The sequence below is a fragment of the Malus sylvestris genome, chromosome 4 (assembly GCF_916048215.2).
Source record: "Malus sylvestris chromosome 4, drMalSylv7.2, whole genome shotgun sequence".
Classification (NCBI taxonomy): Eukaryota; Viridiplantae; Streptophyta; class Magnoliopsida; order Rosales; family Rosaceae; genus Malus; species Malus sylvestris.
In genome coordinates, this window is record NC_062263.1 from 22887966 (window position 1) to 22909181 (window position 21216).

Here is a 21216-nt window from a genome sequence, read left to right on the forward strand (position 1 = left end):
CAACCAAAAACAATAGATATTTTTGCTTAAATTATAATGTATGCTTATCATACACCTCATTATATGTTTGACGTATCTTTTCATTTAATTCTAGTTAGTGTTCATATTAAAGTAATTTGAATTAAATAAAGATATATGTAACAGATGACGAGGGATATGATGAATATACACCATAATTTATAGAGCAAAAATACTCCCTAAAACAAAAGCTAATCACACTTTCTGTCATGATCTAATATCACCAAAGCAAAGGCAAACGGTATATTTATTATATGCTGACTTTTCCTCTCTTATCCAAAACAAAAGCGAACCCTCGACGATGCTCCGAAACCCCTCGAGGAAGTTCATAAACAAGAACAAACAATCCAACTTATCTGAAAGCTACACCACGTGTCAGCTGCTCAACTAAATGAGAGATTTTCCACTGTATCAGAACACAACTCTGTACATCAAGTATAATGATACAAATAATTGAATACATGAAAAGAAAATTTTCAACCAGTGTAACAAGTCGTGTTCCATGTACACCAAGCATGAGTACACAAATAGTTGGATACATGAAAACAAAATTTTCAACCGCACAATATAACGAGTTGTGTTTCCGACATATTAAAAATTTTATCGGTTCAAAAGTCTTCTGCTACAGAAGTCAAGCTACTGTACTAGTACCTTGTCTCGGAAGTCCTGCGAAATTACCCTTTGCCCCACTGCTTTTGCAGATTCCATCCATCACTGTGACTGCTTTGTTTCCTCGGTGCGATCAATCATTGAGCTCGCTATATAAATGTGGTAGCACCCGAAGTTTAACGCACAACAACGCAGGGAGTTTACATCAACAGAAGATCCTACGGTTTTGAGTGAGCAGAGAAAAACAGAGAGGGAGGAATGGCCGTGCAACCGGAAGAGATATTCTCGAAGTTTTTCGGATTCGAGGACTGGGGACCTGGAAATGGGCCGAAGAAAGCAGCGGCCATTGTGAGGACGTTGCCTTGTACTTTGGAGGAGCTGTACAATGGCGCCACCAAGAAGCTGAAGATCTCCAGGGATGTTCTTGGTGCCAGCGGGTAAGCCCCTTGTACCCCTTTTTTTTAAAAATTTTTTTTTATGAATATTTTGTTTTGTTTAATTTTGTGCTAAAAGCCTAAAACATGTTATTAGCCTAACAATTCGATTAGAAGTTATTTTAAAATGACTGAAAACGTTTAGGTGAAAATATTTTTGAAATCAATAATCAATAAAAAATCCAAATGTATCAAGAAAAAACACTTTTAAGTTTTTCATGCAATAAACACATATGTGATGTTTTTTTGGAACTCAAATTTAATTTCATTAAAAACGTTTTCAATTATTTTAAAAACACTTTAAAATGAATCTTAAATAATTTTGACAAAGTTTTACTTTCGTTTATGTATTTTTAATTGCATCGAATTTTGCTATTGTAGTTTTTTTATTGGGGTTTCTCCGTTTTAATTCTCGATAAATATTGAAATTCAATTAAAACCTTGTGTTATACTATATATTCATTATAGTCAATTAACTATATTTCCATGTCATCATAAATATTAAAATTCATATTTTCTTGAAAGATTTAATGCCTTTTTTTGTTCCCATAATGCGCATATTAAATATTTGGTTTTATTTTGCTCCATATTGTTTGGCATTGATTATTGTTTGACTTTCTCAAACGATAAACACACCTCATCTAGAAGCCCAAAAAACTATTAGTGATACGTTACAAGAATTAAACAAATACCTAACTCAAATTATTCATTATCATCATCCAAAGCATGGAGGAAATTAAAATATCCAAATCATATATTATACTTAATCTAATGCACTTAAATCATGTCCTAATGTGCCATGTCCTAATGTGCTTAAATCATAGTATGTAGTCGAACGCACGTGAATCATAGTACCAAGTCAGATGCACCTAAACTATGGTACCTACTACAATGCACCTAAGTCACAGTATTTAGTCGAATGCCGGTATTGCTCTGTTGTGGCTATTATTTATTGTGACAGATCTGTACTAGTGGCACTTGTGTGCTTGGTGATTGTGTGTTCGTGCTTGTGGTAGTCTACTAGGGGGTTTACTCTTATTTGTCTGTTTGCGCAAATCCACTCTAGATCAATTTATTGGTCAATAGAGCTATGTACCCAATGACACTCTTGTATTTGTTTGTGTTGATTAATGAAATACCACACTATCGTTTCTTGTAAAAAAAAAAAGTCACAGTATCTAGTCGAATGCACCTAAATCATAGTCCTTAGATGAATGCACCTAAATCATAGTATCTAGTTGAACATGCACTTAAATATTCGTACCTTAGGTTCCATGATAAAAACAAAGTGATGGGCATTACAATAAACTATATACATAGCCCTCTTAATTTTAGAAAATGAATTACTAATTTCTAAGATATGACCTAAAATCAGTTTGAAATTTGAATGAGAATTAAAAAAACTACTGCAAAGTATCATATACATTATACATCCTTAAAAAAAAAAGCTATAATAAGTGACGTTCTACGATTGTTAACAAAAAAAAAAAAAAAAAAGGTCTTCGTTACAAACATTCACAAAAGGGTATAATTGGAAGAATAATACAAAAACCAACAAAGAAATAAATGACAACCTAATGTGGAATTATGGTCAGAGACTTATTAATTCAATTGTTAATCTTGCATACGGTTTATTCTAAACTAAGGGGGGTGTATTCAATTGAGAATGTGAGAGATTTTAATGGATTTATAAATCCATGGATTTTTATGGAGTTTAATTGATTTGTAGAGATTCCATATAAAATTTTGATTCAATTCCCTCGAAATCTCATGGGAAGAGGTGAGATTTGTGGATACTTAAAATACACTACGAAATCTCTCAAATTCCCTCTAATTCTTTAACTTTCTCAAATTCTTTAAAATCAATTTCTAATTGAATACACCTGGAATGTTATAAACTTCTTTAAAATCTTAATTGAATACACCTGGATTTCTAAGGATTTTAATAAACTATTTTGAAATTCTAATTGAATACACCTAGAATTTCAGAGAATCACTTAAAATCCTAATTGAATACCCCTGGAATTAATAATTTCCTGAAACTCTCTCAGAATCCTAATTGAATACACCCCTCTAAATCTTTTTCAAGGATTAATATCTAGTTTCCTTTTTTTTTTCTTTTTTTTTTTTCAAACCATAGATGAGTTTAATTAATAATCAAATACGAATCGATGAATTAGCATCATCAACTTGGTTGCAAGGTTCTAAGTCACGAGAAAATTTGAAGTAAATTAAGATGATGTTCTTTTTTATTTGGTGCAGAAGAAAAAGCACAGGGGAGGAAGTTCTAACAATCGAGATCAAGCCGGGATGGAAAAAGGGCACGAAGATCACTTTCCAAGAGAAAGGGCCCGACACACGGCGAGGTGTGATACCAGCAGACATTGTCTTCATCGTCGATGAGAAGCCTCACAGTGTTTTCAAGAGGGACGGGGACAATCTGATTGTCACTCAGAAGGTCTCTCTCGCGGAGGCTCTGGCGGGTTACACCGCGCAGCTGACAGCCCTAGACGGGAGAAATCTGAGAGTCTCTATCGATTCCGTTATCAGCCAGGCCCATGAAGAAGTGGTTAGAGGGGAAGGGATGCCTATCCAGAAGGAACAATCCAAGAAGGGGAACTTGATTGTCAAGTTTAGCGTCAAGATCCCGAAGCTCACCTCAGAGCAGAAAACCGGCATCAGAATGTTGCTGACATCTTTGTGAACGCCGGTCGTTGATTCGTAGAAGTCGGTATTATCTTCCGAAGTAGTGTAAGCTTTCCCAGGTGTATACTAAGTAAGGTGTTTGTTGTGTTTGTTGTGTTTGCTTGTGTAACAACAAGTAGATTGCTGCTCTATCGGCAATGACAATAAATCCTTTGTATGTATGTTTTCAGCGTGTTTAATTTCGTCATCAATCTAAATCTGTGTTCTGATGAAAACTTGATGCTTGAACAAGAAATTGAGCCTTGAATTCGGATGAGGACGGTCACAATGGTGCTTAATTTCCACTATGGCACTAGCCCTCCTCACTTAACTCAATAATAATAATAGATATAGAACGTTAAGGGACGAGGTAACTATTTAATACTATGGTTTAGTGGTGGATTTAGGTTATAATCTCACGAATGACGAGTTTGACACGAATTTATCCTCCTATCACTTAGTGTAAATATATCTTTGTCCAAAAGAAGTGGAGATGCTGACCTTTTTTTTAGATAGGTAACATTGTCACGAACTTAATATCTATCGTCATGTGCTTAACTTTACTATATAATGTCATGTGATTAGTGTGAAATATCGTCACCTGGATGTTCGCACTACATATAAATTCTTGTTCAATTTTTGACATATGATGTCGATTCACCAGATTAGCCGCAAATCATTCAAATCAAACCAAAGTGAATCAACCAAATCAAACCAGTCCAATCACAATCACTTTGGTTTCATTTTTAAGGTAAAGAAGTGTAATCTTAGACCAAATCGAATCAGACCGCAATTAATTTGGTCCATTTCGATTTGCCTTATTTGAAAACTTCTTAAACTAAACCAAATCAAGCAGTTAATAGGGTAATACAACAAATTAAATTCAGACCATTTGAATTTTACGTTATCTTTTGCTCCAAATTATTTTCATTTTCAATAATAAAATGCATTTTCAAGAATCGTTCATTTGACCTAAAGAAGCTCCTGTTGATACATGTAATTATCAAGGAACAAAACCAATCAAATCAGTCCCTAATAATTTGGTTTGGCTCGTTTGTGCTTACTAGTTTGAAATCTAAACGGAACCAAACCGGTTGACAAATACCCCTAAAGCACCCATACAAAAAAAACCAAAAGAACTTGGGGTCAAATTGAAAATAAGAACTAGTACAGAGGCGTCCATGTGAAATTGACACAATATATGTCCTTGCTAAATTAAAATTTGTCAGTAATTTAGTTTCTTCTATGGTACTCGAAGGGGGGGGAGTGGATTTCATCAAGTATCCGCGACCTAAACACACCCCTGCGCTCTCTCTCTCTCTCTCTCTCTCTCTCTCACGTTTCCATGCATCTCTCTCCTCCTCCGATCTCTCTTTATGCTCTCCCCCTTCCCTCTCTGTAAATCGAACTCTTCCCCTGCACTCAAACCCTAACACTAAATTCCCAATTTCTTTCCCAAAACGCTGCGTTTTTAGATCCCATGGAGATGGCCTCGAGTCCGCGAACGGTGGAGGAGATCTTCAAGGATTACAGTGCTCGGAGAACCGCCGTCGTCCGCGCTTTAACTTACGGTAGTCCAATCTCTCTCTCACTCTCTCTTAATTTTCTTTTGGTTTTGGAAATCTCTGAGTCGGTTTTGTAAATCTCTGACCTTTTCGGTGGTTTTGTTTTCTCGCAGATGTGGATGAATTTTACGGACTCTGTGATCCAGGTAAATGCCTAATTGTAGATCAGACTTCTAATTATAATTTGCTTGCCTTGTGAAATTTTAATTATTTTTTTTACCCTAAGGGCTCTAGCTTTTGTAATTTTGTATGAATTTGTGAATTTATGTTGATTAAATGCTTAATGTATTTTGTAAAATCGATTTGTATATGTTTCATAGAGACTAAGAATATTGAAGAATCTAGGGAAAGTAATTTGTATACTTTGCCGTAATTTGTATACTTTGCCTGTTATTTCGATTCTGCAAACTCTTAATTTTACTGTAATTGTGTGGTAATTAATTGGATGAGTTGTTAAAACTGCAACTCCTTTTGACCTTAGCTGTATTTAAATTCGCTTTAGTTAAGCTGAAACCAACTTGCAATTTCTTTGTTGACCCAATTCATGTTTTTTTGTGTTCTAATTACCCTGTTTGGTTTAGAAAAGGAGAACTTGTGTCTGTATGGGCACCCGAATGAAACCTGGGAGGTGACGCTTCCAGCAGAAGAAGTCCCGCCGGAGCTTCCTGAGCCAGCTCTTGGGATCAATTTTGCGCGAGACGGTATGAACCGCAAGGACTGGCTTTCTCTGGTTGCTGTTCACAGTGATTCGTGGCTGCTCTCTGTAGCCTTCTATTTTGGAGCACGTCTTAACCGCAATGAGAGGTGCGTGAGCTTTTTTTTTTTTTAGTTACTCCGTGTACGTGGTATAGATAGATATTTGGTACTGTTCCTTGTTTTGTGTTGTTGATGCATGTGTGTAAGATGTCTAAACTCTAGCTGCCGAGTTAAAAGTAGTTTTTGAGCAGATGCAGAATAGCAACACGAGTGGAGCAATTGGTGTGGTGTTATTTATCTCCATTGATGATATCATGATAGTGATAATCTGAAATCATACATTGATTGATAGAAATCCTTTAGTTTAACAGTCAATTCTCCAATGTCCCTCTTGATTATAATATCAACATGAAATGAACCTAAAAAAGCCCCTTACGGTCATTGAAGAAGTTTTAGCACTTGATCCCCTTTTCTGCAATTTGCACCAAAGCACCAACGATAAATTTTTTATATGGCTCATCTTTTTAATATCTTCCATTGTTTGGCAAAGAGGAATTCCATTGTAGCAAGTTCTTATGCACCATGCCCCTTTGCTTGAGTTCATTCATCATGAGTTGGTTCTGTATGACAGGAAACGCCTATTTAGCTTGATCAATGATCTGCCTACTGTCTTTGAAGTTGTTACGGAACGGAAACCTGTCAAAGAAAAGCCCAGCGTGGATAGTGGAAGCAAATCTCGAGGCAGCACAAAGGTTAGATGAATCACTTCTTGTTCTTTTGTTTTCCCTCTTAGAATCTTAGAATACCCATTCTTGTGTAAGGTTCTTACCTAGTTCAGAAGCTTTTTGCTACGATGTACAGTAAGATTCTTTTGTTATTTCAAGAAAAAAGAAAAGGAAAAAAAAATCTTTTTGTTACAGTTAATCGCTGATGTTGGTGTACTTAAAGATGTCATGTCTTATAATTGCTTGCTTTTCAGTACTGCTGATGCAGGAATTTGGAATATGTGTTTGTTACGTAGTGGCCATTAACTTGTTCGTCTTCTCTATAGAGATCCGGTGATGGACTAGTGAAAAGCACTCCTAAGCTACCTGACGAGAGCTTCGAGGAGGAGGAGGATGAACATAGCGAAACTCTCTGCGGTAGCTGTGGCGGAAATTACAATGCAGATGAATTTTGGATCGGCTGTGACATCTGCGAGAAATGGTTCCATGGAAAATGTGTTAAGATAACACCTGCGAAGGCCGAGAACATCAAGCAGTACAAATGCCCGTCTTGCAGCTTGAAAAGGGGCAGGCAGTAGTGGACACTCAACCGTCAACCCAAACCGTCGAACGAGAAAAGGGCAGATAGCGTCGTCTCCGTGACTGACAAAGTAGTATAGGAAATGTCACTGTTTAATGTACTGCATTTGTTGTTGTGATGTTTGTTCATAATAGATGCTTTTTTTCTTCTTCCCTATCAAACGTTGCTTCGGCTTTTATATCACCTTCCAGTTATTAATTATGACAAATTGTATGAATTATATTTGCTTCTTGTTAGTGTTATTGTTCCAATCTTTCAACCTTAAAAAATTATGTAAACCAGGTTTGGCAAATTTGAAATTTACTCTTCAGATTCGCATGTACGTGTGGTATTCTTGGAGCAGGGTACAAGTTTTTATTGTAAGTCATGAATCGAGAAAGTCGGGAGTTCGAGATGAGGAAGGGATCGACTACCTGTCTCCTAATCAATCTAATTCCTAGATCTTTGATGTCATATGTATTGTTTTATTGAGTTTTGAGGGGTGGGCATAAAAACCGCCGAACTGGAAAATCAAGTCGAACCGTGATAAAAAAAGATAAAAAACCGTGTTGACCTAAAAAGTCAAAACTGTGATAAAAACCGAACCGGACTGTCGCAAACCGGTACTTGTTTTGGTTTGAAAATACTAAGAACTGCTGGAACCAGATCAGACCACTTTTCTTCACTTCTCTTCCTCTCCTTTATTTCTCTTCATTATTTTCTAGTATATTATGCATTATGTACACTTTGATTTGAGAAGAGGCTTCCTATCTTTTGATTTATATTTATATGTACATTTTCTATCTTCCGGTTACAAATCATGTAGATCTAGTTGTGAGAAATCAAATTTGCTTGAATTTGTGGTTAAAATATGTATTTGGTATTGGAAATAGAAGATTAATATATATATATATATATATATATATATATATATATATATTATTATTTTTGGTTAGAATTGTAAACTTGTATGAATTGAACTAGAATAGGCATGAATTGAGCCGTACGGTTTTAGTAATAAATTTAAGCAAAACTGCACCAAACTGAACTGTTGATATTTCCGGTTTAGGTTCCAATTTGAGGGTGAAACCGGGCCGAACTCGACCATACACACCCTATGAGTTTCAATCTATTTTTGGATATATTTGGCCATCTATCGAATGAATGGAGGCAAATTGTCTGCCCTTTTGATTGGGTGCCCTTTCCATCCCTCCTATTTTGTGCGGTCACGGTTAAGCCACTTCAACATTTTATATTAATTTTTTTTTATAGAAATAATAAGACAAAAAACAATAAGAATATAAAGACGTGGTTTAACTGTGACCACATAAATAGGAAGAGATGAGAATAACATCCAAACTCCCTGATAAACACTTGTCAATATATAATCTGAATAACAATTTTTTTTCCAATAAATACTTATGACATGTAAAGTGCAGGACCCGTTCAATAAAAGTTGCAACATAGTATTTCTGATCGGTTGGGGTTGACTGGCTTGGGAATGTCGACATGTTTATTCGCAATTTTACTTTTATCAATCATTACACAACTCTATTACGCGTACAAAACCAATCTATTTAAAAAATTTATATTTAAAAAAAATATAATATGACAGCAGGGCATATACAATTTCTATCAAGCTGCCCTACTATTTTCGTAGTGATTAAGGTTTAAGACATAAAATTTGACTTCGGGCAGAACACTGCAACCAATGAAACTAAGTCGTAAAATTTGACTTACAAAGTTTTAAGACATAAGACATTGAAGTATGAAATGTTGTGGACTCTGCTGCGTTTTCTTAGTTTAAGCCGACAGTTGGAGACAGCGTAAGGCATATATCCAAACCCAGCACTCCCCACTTAGTTCACATCGTCATTTGTTTTGTCTCCAACCGCTGCTTCTTGTACATGTTGATCCTTCTATTATAATCGTGTTCCTCCTCTCCGCAGAGCTCTGGGAGCAGCTGCTGATCTTTGTCGAATTTTGAGATGGGTTCGAGACGATCAGAGAGCTCTGCGGCAAACAAGGATCGCCTGCGGTGGACGCAAGAGCTGCATGATAGGTTTGTGGAGGCAGTTACTAAGCTTGGTGGCCCTGATCGTAAGTCTAATTAATCTTGGTTCATGCAGTTTATTAGTTTAACGTGACGTGAATATTGTCCTAGTTACTCGAGAAACACTTTGAGTGTAACCTATGTTTTAGCCCCTCTCTTTTTATCACATGTACGAGAGGTCATGTGATGTGGGAGATAATGAAATGCGTATACATGGGAGGTTACAAGAGTTCCCCGGTTATTTGATATGATGTGCCTGGCTTGTGCTATTGCTATAGCCTATAGCTGGTGCGTATTATTTAGGTTTTGTAATCTGTTTGGTTTTATAGGGGCAACACCAAAGGGTATCTTGAAAGCTATGAGTGTTTCCGGACTGACCATCTACCACATCAAAAGCCATTTGCAGGTTCTTTCTCTTTCCCTTTGTCACGCCCCGATCTTGACATACTGTGTTTAATTTTCAATAATTTTTCTAGGATAAAGTATCTGATTGTTTTATTTTTCTTTTTGTGTGATGATTTTCAGAAGTACAGAATCTCAAAGTTTATTCCAGAGTCGACGAACAGTAAGTTCAATTTTAATTTCCCTTACAAATTTTGGTACATATGATGACATCTAAACCCTAATGCTTACTTATCTTGTGGTACCATTGTTTTTAATTTGCACAGAAGGCAAGCTTCAGAGAAAAAACATTACGGAAATGCTGCCTAATTTTGGTACAACATCGTGAGTAATCATGTCCACTCTCCCTAGTTTTTGAATTAAAATGATAATTATTATGCTGTTTGTATCAATTAATTACTGGCTTAGTACTAATTTACTTTGTAACTGCTGTGTTTTTTTAAACAACTTCTAGTGCAGCTCAGCTCAATGAAGCCTTCAAAATTATGCAGATACAGGTACACAGGAGACTCAGTGATCAACATGAGGTAGATATATAATATCCAATTAATTATAATTATGTAAAACCTATACGTCCATATAAATAGTTTGGCTATGGAACAAATGTCCGTTCTTTATTAAAACCATACTGTTATGCCACTATTGTGCCGATATCTTTTGTCGCAAAAAGAACCTACTAATATCCTACACGGAGAATTTCTGTCTCATGAATACCAAAATTTGCATGGTCATTGGTCGCTAAAAGTTACTAAAATGGTTCTCTTTTTCGTGGTTTTGTTTTGAAGGTGCAAAAGAACCTGCAACATAAACTTGAATCCCAAGGAAGGTTTCTTGAAAGATATTCAGCAGAACGCCAAAACACAAACAAGAACCGTCCTATCGTGATCACAAAACCTAGAAAAGCACCCTTGTCGAAGACATCGCTCCCTTCTCTCTGTGACCACTCGGAATCAAATGCAAAGGACTTTGCATCCGACTCGGAGCCTGACAGAAGCGAAACACAGTCATCTGCAGAACAATTCCAAACTCTGAAGAAGCTCAGGCTGCACCATCATCAAAATGACCCTAATGTCCAGTTTGCACTTAACTCAGAGTTGTATACTGCTCAAAGCCACAGCTTGCTTCTCCCTCATGAGGAGGACCATATCAGCTTTCCTTGGAACTTTGCAGCCTGCTCATCTCCTTTAGCAGTGCCCAGCTGCTTTCTATAAATTAAATTTTGATGAGTGCCATATGTTAATATATATACAGTTTGCTACTATAAAGGGGATATTTTGATTTTGTTGCTTCCATTTTGCTTTGCTGGGAAGTTTGGAAGCAATCAAAATAACCATCATAGTATAGTTTTGTAGTTGAAGATGTTTCCTAATAAGATCATCGGCATGATATTGGCACCACTTTCTCTATTGCCAAATGGATGAATACATGTATAAATATAAATATTCGATATGGGGTTTAGGCTGGGTTTGTTTCTGAAATAAACTCACACTATACTACATTGTTATTGTGTTCTTTTGTTTGGATTGACCATACAAGAGGAACTTATTCTTCTTTTGTATGTGGTGAGGAGAGATTTTAAATACCGAGTATTTAAGCGTAACACCACATGTTATAATATAAGTAAAGAAAATGATATATTATTATGTATCCCTCCACTTATTTTATGACACTTGAAGTACCTGCTTATACAACGAACGAGTTTACAACCACTCTTATCTCTATGCTCCACACTCATGGTAATGATGTTGCTGATTACTTGGATTTGATCTCTAATGTTCAGGACAAAGGCTTGAAACAGGCTTCAATTAGCCCAGATCCTTCCAAGTCTTGTGAGGCATATAACAGTTTCTAATTAGGATTTGGTTTTCTGGGTCTAACTTTTTGGGTCGAAAAAAGTAAATAAACACTTACAATTAACTAATTCACGTGTTATAATATGGGTGAATTAAAAATTTATGTTTCAAAATATATTATTAACATTGGTGGCACAAGATGAGGTTCCTAAAAGCATTGAGGTGGGAATGTCAGGTGGCGTGCTCTGAGGCTTGACACTGGAAACTTCTTCTGGAGCCATGGAGAAGCTCCTAATCGATGTAGATGCTCCCCTCCCGCGTACTATTGGTTACAAAAAAGAAGAGAGAGGAATTTTGGGTCAAGTTGGGCCGTTTTGTAAAATTGGTTAATTCAGTCAAGTTGGTCCAACATAAAAGCAGTTGGACTTCACAAAACTATTGCTCCTATATATAATAAATTAACATTTTGATGACGACTATATATATATATATATATATATATATATATATATTTATAGAAAATCTCGAAACTACAAGAGGAATTTTGTTGATAACAAAAAAAAAAAAGTTACAATTAACTAGGAGGACATAAACTTAACCCCTCATAATACAAGAAAATTAATAAAATAAAATACATGAAAAAGAAGGGGGAAATAAACCTTACCTTTAGGGCTGGGCAAATGGGTACAGGATCCACGGATTGGGGCTGGTTTGGGGCGGGGCCAAATTTGGTAGAGATAAAACTGGGCAGGGCGTTTCCATAATTTTAGAATCCCGGGGCCCTGAACCGACCTGTTATACCATAATAATTGCTTTACTTGTTTAGTCTGCTTCCCCTATTCCCAGATTACCCCACTTTCTTTCTCCATTCTTGTTCTCTTCTCCCTCCCACCCCTATACTGCGTTGACATCATAGCAGCCACTAGGCCCACCAAATGAGTCATGACTCACGAAATCACCTCACTATCGGAGAAGACGAAGATTGTGAAGCTCCAGATTGGACCCAATATGGTCCAACTTGGCCGGTTTCGCGTCGCTCTTGACTCGATCGAAGACCTCATCGCCATGATTTAGGACTGGACTGCCATGGCCGACAATAAGTCCATCAGCGTCGCGAATCCTAAGGTTACTCAGCCTGCCATATTATGGCTAGAGGACGAGTTCTTATATAGCATGCCATGTTCTGAAATTCTGTATGCAATTTCTTATTTTTTAAGCATATTAATTGGTCTTTGAATCTGGTTGTTTGGTTGCAGCGACGGTCTTGTCATTGGGGAAGATGACTTTGGTATTTTCCTTTTTGTGCCGAGGAAACACGACCTTCAGTTCGTCCCTTTTGTGCTGACCTAAAAAAATTGTAATTGGACCCGTGGACCCGGCCCGAATCGGCCCTTTTCAAATGGGCCGGGTTAGGTTCGGTTCCAAAATTTGAAATCTCATTACTTGCCCTGACCCGCCCCGTTGTATTTTCATACGGGTCCGGTCCGGTCCCTCCAAATTGGGCCCGGCTCGTGCCCATCCCTACTTACCTTTCTAGAAACGAAAACAACAAAGATAGAAAGAAGAGAAAGAGGGGAGGGGGGACATGAAACCCTAACCCCTCTAAAGTTGAACCTAAAGGTCTAAACCGGCATAATAGAACGAGCAACATCACAAGGTAAAGAAGAAAACAAGAAAGTGAGACAAAACTGTATGCTGAGATGCACATTAATTGAAGAAGCAGAAGTCAGGAAAGCCATATAGTTCGAAAAGCAAAGTAGCATGAACCGCCAAATGAGGGGAATCATACCATACCAACGTTGGAGAAGACAATTCCATGTTAGTAAAATTGTTTGCAACAACGTTTCCTTTGTGATATATGTGAGAGACGTAGAAAGTCATCTTCCAATTGCAGTCCAAACAAATAGATCATTGCGTACGAAGAGTCTAAGGAGGATTAAAAAACAGTCGATTGGAGAGCAAAAATAACACAAGAAGAGTTATTTTTCCGACTAAAGACAATGCCAACCTTGCTAATATGCAAACTCTATACCAATAATAATTGCTAAAAAAGAAGTTGCAATGACCAATATCTAGATCGTAACACACCAGCCTCAACTCTTAGTCTTAAGTCTTAACCCTATATGCGTGTGTATTATTTTATATCTTTTGCCATCAATGGTTTGGTTCAGTTAACTCACAGTTTGTAAAAATCAAAATCACATACTAAATTGATTCTTCCTGTTTAATCGAGTTTATAAACCGAATCAACAGAAGAAAAAAAATCAAATCAAATCAACCCAAACAATTTGATTTGGTTGGTTTTTTGATTTGTTACCGATCCCTAATTTATTTCATACTCAATATTTCTCTTCCTAATTTCAGACTTCCTCATATTCATGTAAAGATGTCATTAGGATAGCCCTATCTTGTTAATTCATTCCTGGTGGACTCCACTCAAAGAAGGAAGAAATGAATATAATCATAATCTAAGAAAACCTACTTCTAGTATGCAAAGAGTGTGTCGACTAGTCAATATATAAACGTATAGAGGAAGTATCTTTACTCTATTAGTAAGTAGTAAACTTGAACATCATCTTTCCTACTTTTAAATATATAATGCATGATCCTTAATGGGCATGAGTGCGTTTCCCGTTGTGTATAACTTTGTTGGCCAACACCTGCATGCCTGGAATGATCGATGAGTGGATGGTCGATGATAGTGCCTTTGAAAGTGGGATATTTAGTGAGCAAGTCAAAACCCCCTTTGTAAAAATCAAACTTTACAATTTGACATAAAATAAACGTGCATGAAACAGTTGTACTCTCTCTTACGTTTGGATTTCTTTGAGCATTGTCTTGTCAATGCTTTTGTGCTTGCTTACACTTCATTTTCTCTCTTACTTTCAGACTTCTTTGAGAATTTTCTTGTTAATGTTTGTACTTTACACTTCATTTACAATCACACTAATTTCGATCTTATCTTTATTTAAATTTCCTTAAGTCCTATTTCGATTCTTCATCCTACCATTATTATATGTTCACTCGATATTGGAGTAGATTCATTGCAAATTTGTCAGGAGAAAATTGGAGCAATGACCATTGACTTTGGCTTTATTGAAGTTTTTATCTCTAAACTAAAAATCTTTGACTACCAATCTTCTGAATTTGTCACAATGTGAAGCCATTATCTTTTTATTAGCACTGATAGAACTTTCATCCAAAATAAAGTGTTTAAATGGCCAAATAAGAAACAATAAATTTTGATGGAATTACCCAAAAAATCATTGCTCGACATTATTACAATTTAAAGATTAAATAACCACATAATTTTAGAAGGGTGCTTTAGAAATTGAGTTGTGGGTTTGAATTGTTAATAATAAAATATTTAGAATTTGTTAAAATATAGAGTGCTGTTAGAGATGAAAAATTAAACTGTTAACTAGCTAGTATAACAAAATTTTAGAACTTCTGTTAGAGATGCTCTTATATATAGATCAATACTCTAATTTTTTTCTTTTTCTTAAAGGTGTTGTTTGACATTCTCCAATGTGCACATACATGGCCACTTTTTAAAGTGGTGTCCACCTAAAACCCACATTTACAGTTCTACAATCAGTGCGTACGGAACTAAAACTTCACAACTAAGCCTTGGCACCAAAGGCATGCAGACACATCTTCATTGAACATTTCATATATAATGATATCTTGTTTGTTTCAAGTATACAAGTATATTATAGGGGCCGACTGATAGAGTTCAAACAACATGAAACTTATGCTTATTTTATTAAAAGAATTGGACCACTATACGAATTACCAAGTCTTCGGACTCGTGAGTTTGAGTCGGCAAAGAGAGAACGTACACTTGATTAGGTATATTGAAGAGAAAGGGTAATCTTCATCCTTTCAACTAATATTGCAAATAACTACAAATAGAAAGAAGTGATTTGCAATGGGATATTTCCACATCATGCATAATTTTTATTAATTTTGTTCCTTCACTGGATAAGCTTTTGGTTATCATCGTCAAACTAGCATATTGTGCAATCAATTTACACAAATTATAATGCACGGTGACTAGAGATGTAACAATGCACAATTAGGGCCAGCCTTGAGATTTTGAGAACTCATTGCAGAACTTGAAGTGAGGCCAGTGTCATACGATGTCGCATGAAAAATACTAATTTCAGGACCGATAGCATACAATAACAGTCAACTCAAATTTAATCTATTAAAAATTTCAGTAATGTTCACTCAAACAAGATATATATTTTTAGATTTTAAATATTGCATTGTCCAATCTTCATTAAAATATGTTCACTACAGGAAAACAGAGGCTTCCATGACCAAATTCTATGCAACGCCTGAAAACACGGATATGAATCATTTCAATTTTTAACATTCTCTGTGTTTAGAGAACACATGGAATCGTAAAAATGTGAGTTTCTCCTTAAAATCCGCAATTAGATACCAAAAAGCAAGAATTAGATCAACAATGGAGGTGAAGGGTACTTGAACGACTTAGGGATTAGATTTTCTGTTTTTGAGTGATGAAATTCCTGATCAGTTGGGAAAAGTAGTTCAAAGCAGAAGTAAGATCTTTGATGGTGATTAGGATTTAGAAGAAAGGAAAACAAAACTACTTAGAGAGAGTTCCAGCTGTGGAATAAGGTGTGGTTTTGTTAATCCATTCTTGTACTGATCAACTTCCGACCTGTCAATTATATTTTAATTTGGATTTTGTGGCGAGTCAGGCCATTGCCGCGCCGACTTTAACCAGACCGGATTTGTGCCAGATTCATGCCGGAGTAGCTGATTGTGCATCTCTAGTGAGAAGCTAATGCTTGAGGGAAGTATAACATTAATAAATATGCACAGAACATAGTTGAATATCAGAGTGCGCAACGAACAAGACTAACAAATAATAAGAATATTATTAAACAAACTGAGAATGACAAAACGGCTACAAAACCCAAGAGACTACATTGTGGCTAACTTATTCTCTAATGAATAACAAAACACCCTATTTATAATAAACTAACCCTAATCTCTAACAAAACCTAATTCTAACGGGCTAAGCCCATAAAACCAAACATTCAAATAAACCAAAATACTAATATTTTACAACAAACATAAGGTGAATTTACAAATATCACATTGAAAGTCTAGTACTTGACTTATCCCGTGCAATAGTTCCACGTAATTCTTTGGAAAATATAGAATAGCTTTATTAATTGGTGGAGTCTATAACAAATTACAAGATTATTTCAGTGCAGCAACACCACCATATATAATATATTGTGTTCTAATAAAAGATCATGGAGACTAATACTATTCATAGGATTTTAAAGATTCAACTTGTGCCTTTCCACAAGGCCCCTTCATCCTAATATAAAGCCGATACTCATCAAATGTCATAGGCGAGTAAAGGGCAGGTCGAACATTTGTTACAAGAGCTTTGGCAGGTTCAATCATCAAATCACTTTTTGGGTTGTAAAACAAGGCCAGTGAAACTCTGTCTTCAACTGAATTCACAATCACTCTATGTTCTACACTTTTGTAAATTGCATTGCTCAGCACCTGAGTTTGATCTCCGACGTTCACGATGAAGGCATTAGGAACAGGCTTCACAGTCACCCAATTTTCACCTTTACGAACTTGAAGTCCAGCAACATTTTCATCAGGTAAGAGAAGGGTCAGGCCACCTGGGTCAGAGTGTTCTGAGAGACCAAGGGTTAGATCTGGTTGAGGGCATTTTGGGTAGAAATTGACCCGTAAACATGCCCCAATATTTTCTTCTCCTCCGAAAGCATCGAGAAGTTGGTCTTCCCCAAGGCCAAGGTTTAGAGACAACACCTTCATCAGAATCCCACACAGTTTAATCGTTTCTTCGCTGTATTCTTCAATCAATTTCCTACAACAGAAGCTAAATATTATAGGATGGAGTGGATTTACAAATATCACATTGAAAGTTAAATTAGTAATTTGACTTGTCGCATGCAATTTTCCTAGTAATTCTCTAAAAAGTACAAAATACTTCTATTAATTGCCGAAGTCTATGGCAAATTACATTACTAATTATTTTAGTACAACAACAATCACATACTTATTATATATATATATATATATATATATTTGTAAATATTTAGATTGTTTAAGTTTTTTAGCATACGTTTATGAATTTATAAAGAATGCAAAAGGTTAGTCGCCACGTATACGCATGTCTCATAGTTAGTTAGAATCAATCGATACGTGTTTTTCTTGTTTCATGTGTACTAAATAAGGATTCTTATAAATAAATAAATAAATGCAATTTGCGTGTTGTTGTTCGAACCATGTGCTTAGGTATGACCTTCATGGAAAAGGCGAAAATGCCACAAGGTAATACCATAGATATGCTTTATGGAAAATTTGATCAATTTCTGTTTATATGTACAGTAACATATTACGTTTGATTAATGGTTACATAAAAAGAGCTGTGCTATACACAATTTATAAGCCTAACAAAAAGAAAGCGCAACTTACATGATGTTAATTCAAGCATGCTTAATAATACGAAGATAAATAATACGTCTTCACGAATCACGACTAATGAGACTTTTACACACCAAAAAAAATACTCTTAACAAAACAATCGCATACAATGCTTCTTTCACAATATGATAACATGATTTACGTGTCTAAAAAGCAAACAGACCGATTCTATTTAGGCATTATATAATTAGAAAAAAGAAAAGTCATAACAAGCACGTTTTCAATGATGAAATACTTTGATATCAGAAAATGAAAAATGAAAAGTACCTGCAAGAAGTTGGGACAGCTGGCCATTTGTTGTGGTTTCTGATCTGAGGAGGCATGTAATGAAGAAAGTAATAATCACTCCAATCCAGAATAGCCCCCTTCTCAACTCCCAGCCGACTTCCGTACCCTTCGTACGTACTCGGCTTGTTGGAGTACTCCTGCTTCACCTCCAGAGGCAGGCTGAAGAACTCGCGCCATGTGTCCCTCGCCCGCTTCATCAGCTCGTGGCTCACCCCGTGGTTTACCACCTGAAAAAAACCCCACTCCCTGCAGGCGCTCGAGATTGAACGCATCGTTGCCTCGCGGAGGCTCCGGTTGTCGCTCAAAAGGTTTTGGATGTCAATGATCGGGATGTTGACCTCAGCATCACGGTGGTTGTTGGTGTTTGGTGGTGATGGTCGTTTGGATGGTGGTTTGATGTAGAGGTCAGGGATAGCGGTTATGCCGCTTTCTGCTAAGGACTGGACTCTCACGATAGGTTCAGGCCAAGACTGCAAGCAACTCATTGTGGTTATGCTTCTAGTGAGATAAGTTTAAATCTGCAATGCAAGAGTGTGACTGTAAGAGGAGGAGATGGGAGGTTTATATAAAGTAGTGGAAGGAGGGTGAGGGTGGGGGAACTAGCTATAGTTTCGGCGCCGTGGGCAACTTGATTTTCTCATCACCATAATTATAAAAGAAAATAATACTTATGAATAATTTGACATACATATCAATTAAAAAAAAAATTCCAACAAAAATACAATTAAGAGGAGAAGAAAAGGAGAGAAATCAAATTAAAGCTGCTTGGAGGGTCCATTTCTTATGTGCCTGAACTTGAAACCATACTTTCACTTTTGAGAAGTGGCAGCTAGCAAGACAGCATGTCCTAGCTTGGGCTGGCTGACATGGGCTGCCTACACTGCATGACTACTTGTGGCTGAGCTTGTGTCGCTCCATCTGCCTTTTATTGTGTACCACTATGATTGAAATATATCACAATACATTTATTGATTTGTGCTGAGAGGTCTTTATCCAATAAAAAAAGAGATGTACTATCCACACATTCCATTTTACTTCTCACACACCCCTTGATAATTTCTGTCCGTTGATCTTCTTCAATTCATCCGATCTGACGGCTTAAAAATTAAAAAGGTGTGAGAAGGAAAATGGGGTGTGTGGATATCACACCCCTAAAAAAAAAGAGAGAAAACTTGATATAAAATAATATTAGAAATATTCTATTTTATTAAAATAGGTCCCATTTTTTTAGTTTATTATTTTATTATCAATAATTATTTTTTAATGATATAATTTAATTTACTATAGGATTTAAATCTCTTCCTAATTATTATTTTTAATTATTTCTTGTTATTTCTTTTTCTTCTTCTTCCTCCTCTTCTAAACACCATTCATATAGGTAATTTCTTCTTCTTCTTCTTTTTGGATAATCAATTTGTACACATATTAATGTGTCTTACTTGTAGGTATATTATATTTTTGTACCTTTTAGTTAGGTTTCGTATCTCGTTTATAGGTATATTATCCATTTATTTATTTGTTTCTTGAATTAGGTATGTTCTGCAAGTGGGTTTATATATGTTAGTATATTAAAAAAAATTTGTTTTTCTTTTTGTCAAACGATAAATTTTATTATTAGATGTTAGATTAGTCACCGACAGGCGCAACGGCTCAACTCATTTCCACTATTGTAATAAAGGGTCACTTGCTTATTTTTTTTTGTTAGAATATAATAAGTAGATTAAAAATAATTTTTTTAATAAGTAGATTAAAAATAATTTTTTTAATAAGTAGATTAAAAATAAATTAATTTTCAAATATTCAAAATTCAAAAATACAAACAAAAAGATGCATGAAATTAGAGGATTTTAATTATCTCTAATATTAAAAAATGTAAAAAAAAAATAAAAGTGAAGAAAAGGTAATACTAGACTTAATCTAATAGCATGTAGATTTTTTTGACCCATATCTAAATGCCTCTAAAAAAATTATAACTACACTATATCTTGAATTTGAACTATGATTAAGATCAGGTCTTACCGAAATCGGATTTCCTTTTCGTGCCATATGCGCTTAGACTTTACTTTACCCCTTTTTATTCCCGGTCCAATATTTGTTCTCGTCTTTACACAGTTCTGTTTAATCTTCTATGTTGTTCTAGTTGATTTCTTCAATTTAATGGCTAGATATAAATGAATGTAAAAAAAAGAGAACAGACGTGTAATTATCATTTCCCTCTGCAAATTCTACATTTCTTTCTTTCCTTTGTTTCCCTCTGCAAATTCTACATTTCTTTCTTTCCTATGTGTTCAACTAGTTAGTTGAATAGTTTAATTGGTATGTGCATGCACATTATCCATTAAGTTGTATATGCAATATACCGCTTGAATAACGCAATATGAATGAACATGGGTTGAGTTGTAAACAAAACGATTAACCTATGTAAAAATTCATTTATTATTGTGCTTTATAGTTGATGAGACTATTTTTTATGAAAGTTGATACCTCTGTAAAATCTTTTGTTTATTATTGTGCTTTATTAAGTTGTTTAGGTCCACTCTAAAATCTAAATCATCGAAACAAATCGCAAGGTTCCAACTGATGTATTAGTAATATTTTATGTTTAGGTTAATTCAAAACCTCATTTATCTCTAACTATAAGATAGTCTCATCTTCTCTCTGTCACACCTTTCTTGGCTAAAATTGAAAGCAATTCAAAACCTCAACTACTTGTATTCTACTAGCTAATCTTAGCTAATATCAAATGAATATCCTCCATATACTGATAGGTACTAATTTGTGGACCAATATGGTGCCCTAGATAAAAGTAGACAAGGCATGTAGTTATCCAAATTCCTTTTCCTTTTTCCTTCCTCTCACATTGCTAAGATATATAT

General features: G+C 35.6%; 4 protein-coding genes across 4 annotated transcripts; 3 read left to right on the plus strand and 1 right to left on the minus strand.

Annotated features, from left to right (window-relative positions):
- The first annotated feature begins 785 nt into the window (after positions 1 to 785).
- Positions 786 to 3982, plus strand: LOC126619616 (uncharacterized). Its single transcript, XM_050288029.1, has 2 exons — positions 786 to 1064; positions 3324 to 3982. The coding sequence occupies exons 1-2, from the start codon at positions 886 to 888 to the stop codon at positions 3763 to 3765; spliced, it is 621 nt and encodes a 206-aa protein (XP_050143986.1). The 5' UTR covers positions 786 to 885; the 3' UTR covers positions 3766 to 3982.
- Positions 3983 to 4985: 1003 nt separating this feature from the next.
- Positions 4986 to 7634, plus strand: LOC126619702 (PHD finger protein ALFIN-LIKE 1-like). The gene is made up of 5 exons (XM_050288118.1): positions 4986 to 5317; positions 5425 to 5457; positions 5893 to 6115; positions 6639 to 6759; positions 7059 to 7634. The coding sequence occupies exons 1-5, from the start codon at positions 5227 to 5229 to the stop codon at positions 7308 to 7310; spliced, it is 720 nt and encodes a 239-aa protein (XP_050144075.1). The 5' UTR covers positions 4986 to 5226; the 3' UTR covers positions 7311 to 7634.
- A 1478-nt stretch (positions 7635 to 9112) lies between these two features.
- Positions 9113 to 11346, plus strand: LOC126619827 (myb family transcription factor PHL7-like). Its single transcript, XM_050288240.1, has 6 exons — positions 9113 to 9391; positions 9674 to 9750; positions 9870 to 9909; positions 10013 to 10070; positions 10201 to 10273; positions 10532 to 11346. The coding sequence occupies exons 1-6, from the start codon at positions 9280 to 9282 to the stop codon at positions 10955 to 10957; spliced, it is 786 nt and encodes a 261-aa protein (XP_050144197.1). The 5' UTR covers positions 9113 to 9279; the 3' UTR covers positions 10958 to 11346.
- Positions 11347 to 16721: 5375 nt separating this feature from the next.
- On the minus strand, positions 16722 to 19127 carry LOC126620114 (jasmonate-induced oxygenase 1-like). The gene is made up of 2 exons (XM_050288593.1): positions 18320 to 19127; positions 16722 to 17432 (listed from the first exon to the last, which is right to left on the minus strand). Exons 1-2 carry the CDS (start codon positions 18823 to 18825, stop codon positions 16850 to 16852), a joined length of 1089 nt encoding a protein of 362 aa, XP_050144550.1. The 5' UTR covers positions 18826 to 19127; the 3' UTR covers positions 16722 to 16849.
- Positions 19128 to 21216: the final 2089 nt, after the last annotated feature.

What these genes read in the sequence shown, in the direction of transcription:
- LOC126619616 (XM_050288029.1), top strand. Translation starts at nt 886, where the DNA reads ATGGCCGTGCAACCGGAAGAGATATTCTCGAAGTTTTTCGGATTCGAG. An exon ending in GATGTTCTTGGTGCCAGCGG is followed by an intron (nt 1,065 to 3,323) that starts GTAAGCCCCTTG and finishes TATTTGGTGCAG; the next exon opens with AAGAAAAAGCACAGGGGAGG.
- LOC126619702 (XM_050288118.1), top strand. Translation starts at nt 5,227, where the DNA reads ATGGAGATGGCCTCGAGTCCGCGAACGGTGGAGGAGATCTTCAAGGAT. An exon ending in CGTCCGCGCTTTAACTTACG is followed by an intron (nt 5,318 to 5,424) that starts GTAGTCCAATCT and finishes GTTTTCTCGCAG; the next exon opens with ATGTGGATGAATTTTACGGA. An exon ending in AATCTCGAGGCAGCACAAAG is followed by an intron (nt 6,760 to 7,058) that starts GTTAGATGAATC and finishes TCTTCTCTATAG; the next exon opens with AGATCCGGTGATGGACTAGT.
- LOC126619827 (XM_050288240.1), top strand. Translation starts at nt 9,280, where the DNA reads ATGGGTTCGAGACGATCAGAGAGCTCTGCGGCAAACAAGGATCGCCTG. An exon ending in TATTCCAGAGTCGACGAACA is followed by an intron (nt 9,910 to 10,012) that starts GTAAGTTCAATT and finishes TAATTTGCACAG; the next exon opens with AAGGCAAGCTTCAGAGAAAA. An exon ending in GACTCAGTGATCAACATGAG is followed by an intron (nt 10,274 to 10,531) that starts GTAGATATATAA and finishes TTTGTTTTGAAG; the next exon opens with GTGCAAAAGAACCTGCAACA.
- LOC126620114 (XM_050288593.1), bottom strand. Translation starts at nt 18,825, where the DNA reads ATGAGTTGCTTGCAGTCTTGGCCTGAACCTATCGTGAGAGTCCAGTCC. An exon ending in GCTGTCCCAACTTCTTGCAG is followed by an intron (nt 17,433 to 18,319) that starts GTACTTTTCATT and finishes CTTCTGTTGTAG; the next exon opens with GAAATTGATTGAAGAATACA.